Here is a 4,201-nt window from a genome sequence, read left to right as displayed (position 1 = left end):
TTAATAAAAAAACAAAAAATAGTCCCTATATTTTATGTATGTCATATATTCAAAATAGTTATAGTCATTTTAATAAATAACTAAATGATTTAGTTAATTACATTTGTTAATTATATCATCCATTTCCGTGATTATTATCCTTAACAAAAATCATATAAAAAAACAAACAAACAAAGAAAGTGAAATGGATGTGATTATGTGAAGGTAGGGGTATCGATTTTTATAATTCACTCTTTTGGGTGTTAATAGCCTGTCCCCCATCCATTTCCCTCACACACTGCTTTTCGTCTCTCTCATCAAACCTTCATTCAAGACTAGTTCCAATCCTGTTCGCCTTTCGATCGTCACAACAACAACACAAATCGTTGCTTTATTGTTTGATTTCGTTTGATTTTGTCAAATTGCAGGGTTTTTCTGAATCCATCGACTCCCTAATCGGCTGATTTTCATCTTGTTTTTAACTATTCGTTTACAAAAAAATCAAATACCCGACGCGGTTTTGTGTTAGATTTATCTCTTACAGAAAAAATGAATCAAAATCAATCTCATTGACTTATAAATTTGTCGACAAATCGTTGCTTTCGTGATTCGGTTTTATTGGAGAGATCGAAGGATTTGTAACTTAGGGTTTTAGTGAAGATGTTGGGCGCTGGATTGCAGTTTGGACGTAGTCGTGGCGGAGAGGATAGGTTTTACAATCCGGCGAAAGCGAGAAGGAATCGTCAGAATCAAGAGAACATCCGTAGAGCTCAAAGTGACGTTAGTCCGACCCAATCTACGACATCATCTGGCAGGGAGGAGCCGGAGAATCGACTCATACAGCCATCGAAGCCGGTGCCGTTGGAATCCTCAGTGGCGGCGGTGCCGGCATCTTCACCGTTGTGTAATCTTGAACGGTTTTTAGACTCTGTTACGCCTTCTGTTCCTGCTCAACATCCCTCTAAGGTCTGTACCGATGTTAATCTTTTTCATTGAAATGAGTTCAATTGATTCAAATTAGTCTTTTCAGTTTACACATGTATTGCTAATTCATTATATCATGGAGTAAAGTAACTCTTAGGAACATTTGGTTTATTCAATTGACTATGGGATGGTCAACCAATCAGTTTTTTGATATATAATCTAGCAGTATACTTTACTTTACATTTTTAATTGTGGCTTTCTCTTTTGTCATTGGTACTACTTCTCTGAAATTCATATTTGAAAACAAATGAAGTCAGCTTGAATTCATTATTCTGTGAGCCCTAAGGGTGGCCTTTCAGTCTTTATGAGGTCTCCATGAACAGAGTTTGCCTTTGATGTTATATTTCTATTGTTCAATCAAGGATATCATATATTGACATCAAAATATATGTATTTCTGCTAAAGTACCTTCCAAAAAGAATTAGAATACAATAAAATGGTTAATGTTCAGTAATCATGTATAAACAGGGATATTGTAGCTGTGTATTTGATCCAAATGATGATTTTACTTGAACTTTATGGCAGCAGAGAACTATGAGAGGATGGAGGACAAGTGATGTGGAATATCAACCATACTTTGTTCTTGGTGATTTGTGGGAATCTTTTAAGGAGTGGAGTGCTTATGGTGCTGGAGTTCCTTTGATATTGAATGAAGCTGATAGTGTGATCCAGTATTATGTGCCTTATCTATCTGGAATTCAAATATACACAGACCCTTTGAAGTCTTCAATAAAATCCAGGTACTAGAATAGTAAATTTCTTCCATTCTTCCTCCTTCTTGTTTAGGGTTATGTCAGACCCCATTCCAACTAGTAGCATCTATTATGCTTCTTTTATGAAATCTAAATAATCTTCTTGTTTTGCTGCTTTACAGGCAACCAACTGAGGATAGTGATGATAACTCATTTAGGGATTCAAGTAGTGATGGGAGCAGTGATTATGAACATGAAAGGGGCTCTTTACATTATCTAAGGGAGAAGAGTAATAATCATCACCCAAAGAATGACATTCTTCATCGAATGGATCATTTGTCAATGAATGATCAACACAATGTACTTCAAGAAGGCTTTTCTAGCGATGATAGTGATTCTGCCACCACTCAAAGCAGCTTGTTATTTCAGTACATGGAACAGAATCAGCCTTGGGGCAGAGAACCTTTGACTGATAAGGTCAGCTCCTCCTTCTGTTACAAATAAAAACAAGAAAGTGTCTTTTATTCTTTATTTTCTTCATATAATTAGTTCTGTTTTCTTGTTGTAACAGATACTTGATCTTGCTCGATGCTTCCCTGAATTAAAAAGTCTAAGAAGTTGTGACTTGCTGCCATCTAGTTGGCTGTCTGTTGCTTGGTATGATTGCTAATACCTTTTCAGTAGAGTTTGGAAAGGAATGGAATTGTTCATTCCATAGGAATGAAAAATCCTGTTTGTTGACCATTTCCAAAGGAATGTGATTCCTTTCATTTTGTTAGTGTTTATGCCTTCGTCACCCATCTTAAAAATTGCAATATAACCCATTTTTATTTAAGTACTTTTTAATCACACAGTTTTTTTAAAGGTTGTATAATTCTAATTAAACTACTATTTTTATTGTAAAAGATCGAGTAAATGTCGTTTTAATTGCAACTTATTTGGGGTTTAATGATCACAGACTGATTCCATTCCTTTGTGATTCCATTCCATCCAATCAAACAGATTCTTAATATGGTCTTTGCTACTTGCTCTTTCTTACATAATATGCTACTACTTAATGGCCCTTGTTTTGATGCTTTTTATCAGGTACCCAATATACAGAATTCCCATGGGGCCCACGTTGAAAGATCTTGATGCTTGTTTTCTAACTTTTCATTCTCTTCACACTCCTACAACAGGTCATTCATATATATCATATAAATCTCCCTGGATTTTTTAGCCTGAGGAACAATCTTTTTTTATATATATTAATTTACAAGTTGCATTATTATTGTTTTTGTTTGTTTCAGGCAATGAATGTGAGCATCCACCTGTTGTAAGCCATTCCAACGGGACAGATTCCATTCCGATTCCGGTGGTTTCATTACCGGTGTTCGGTCTTGCTTCATACAAATTCAAGGCACCACTGTGGGTCCCCAATGAATTGCCATTGATGACCTCTTTGTTACAAGCTGCTGACACTTGGTTGACTTCACTTCAGGTCAACCATCCGGATTATCTTTTCTTTTCACGGAGATGATATCATATCATCATAATTGATTTTAAACCTTTGTAACAAACCCAAATCATTTCCATATCTCGTGTATCTTGGTCTTTGAGGTGGGACCCGTAATATTTAGTTGACATATTGTATGAAAAAAGATTAAAAAAAAAAAGAGAAATAACAAAAAAGTAAAAGAAAGAAAGAAAGAGGTAGAGTAGGTGTGTGGTGAGGTATGTTTTGTTATAGAGAAGTAACCAAGTAAATTGTTATCTTTTGCATGCTTATTTAACCTAAATGCAAGTTGAGAGATAAACTATATATAATTTTTATTTACATTTTGGTTATGTCATTATGCCATGTTATTTTGAGTGCGAAATGCGAAGTGATAAAAGAAATGGAAAGCCCCAATTGATTCTTTTTTGGTTTTGTTTTCAACATACAAGACATACTAAGTATACAACCACTTGTCTTACGCACACAATTACAGATTAATTACGGAGATGAAACACGACTATGGACAGAAGAAAACCCTAACAATACATTTTGCTAATTTCTCGAGTGGAAACAAGATGTAAGCAAGTGTTAATAATCGAAACTTTTGATAATATCTAAGCGAAAGAGGACACTTGTATTTATACATGCAAATCCATCCACTTGGAATGACGGAATGACGACACTCTCAACGTACTTCGTCACCACTTCCAGCTGTCATTCGTTTAAACTAGTAAAACCTTCAGCACATGTCATAAACAGCCCCTTAATCGTACATCAATAGATAACCTTTATCTTCCTGTATTCATATCATAATATAATTATACTCAAAATGTCCTTTTTTAATATCTTTGCCTTGTAAACAGAAAACCAAAAAGAAAAAAAAACTAGGAGTCATTTATAGTTGAAATCTTCAATAAGAGGCTCCCAACATCAAAATAGAAGAATAATTACCTGTATACTTCTCGTGAACAGCTAGGATTTAAGGTTTTTCCCTTTGATTCCGTCATGATAGAACCGAACATCAAAGGGAGAGCGCTACAGTGATTTAACCCCAAAAGTATAGAAGGTT

The 4,201-nt window shown here is 35.0% G+C and overlaps 1 protein-coding gene across 2 annotated transcripts; it reads left to right on the top strand.

The window, feature by feature from the left end:
* Positions 1–203: 203 nt before the first annotated feature.
* Positions 204–3,487, top strand: LOC145036557 (uncharacterized). 2 transcript variants are annotated; one of them, XM_078985021.1, is made up of 6 exons: positions 204–945; positions 1,489–1,703; positions 1,838–2,132; positions 2,227–2,312; positions 2,742–2,833; positions 2,945–3,487. In XM_078985021.1, the coding sequence occupies exons 1-6, from the start codon at positions 640–642 to the stop codon at positions 3,172–3,174; spliced, it is 1,224 nt and encodes a 407-aa protein (XP_078841147.1). In that variant the 5' UTR covers positions 204–639; the 3' UTR covers positions 3,175–3,487. The 2 variants fall into 2 exon arrangements, with proteins under 2 accessions (XP_078841147.1, XP_078841148.1); XM_078985022.1 differs by having other exon boundaries at positions 205–945; positions 1,492–1,703.
* Positions 3,488–4,201: the final 714 nt, after the last annotated feature.

This window comes from Lactuca saligna, chromosome 3 (genome assembly GCF_052625555.1).
Source record: "Lactuca saligna cultivar CGN05327 chromosome 3, ASM5262555v1, whole genome shotgun sequence".
In the NCBI taxonomy this organism is placed as follows: Eukaryota; Viridiplantae; Streptophyta; class Magnoliopsida; order Asterales; family Asteraceae; genus Lactuca; species Lactuca saligna.
Note: the sequence above shows the minus strand (reverse complement) of the source record. Positions and strands in the feature narration are given on the sequence as shown.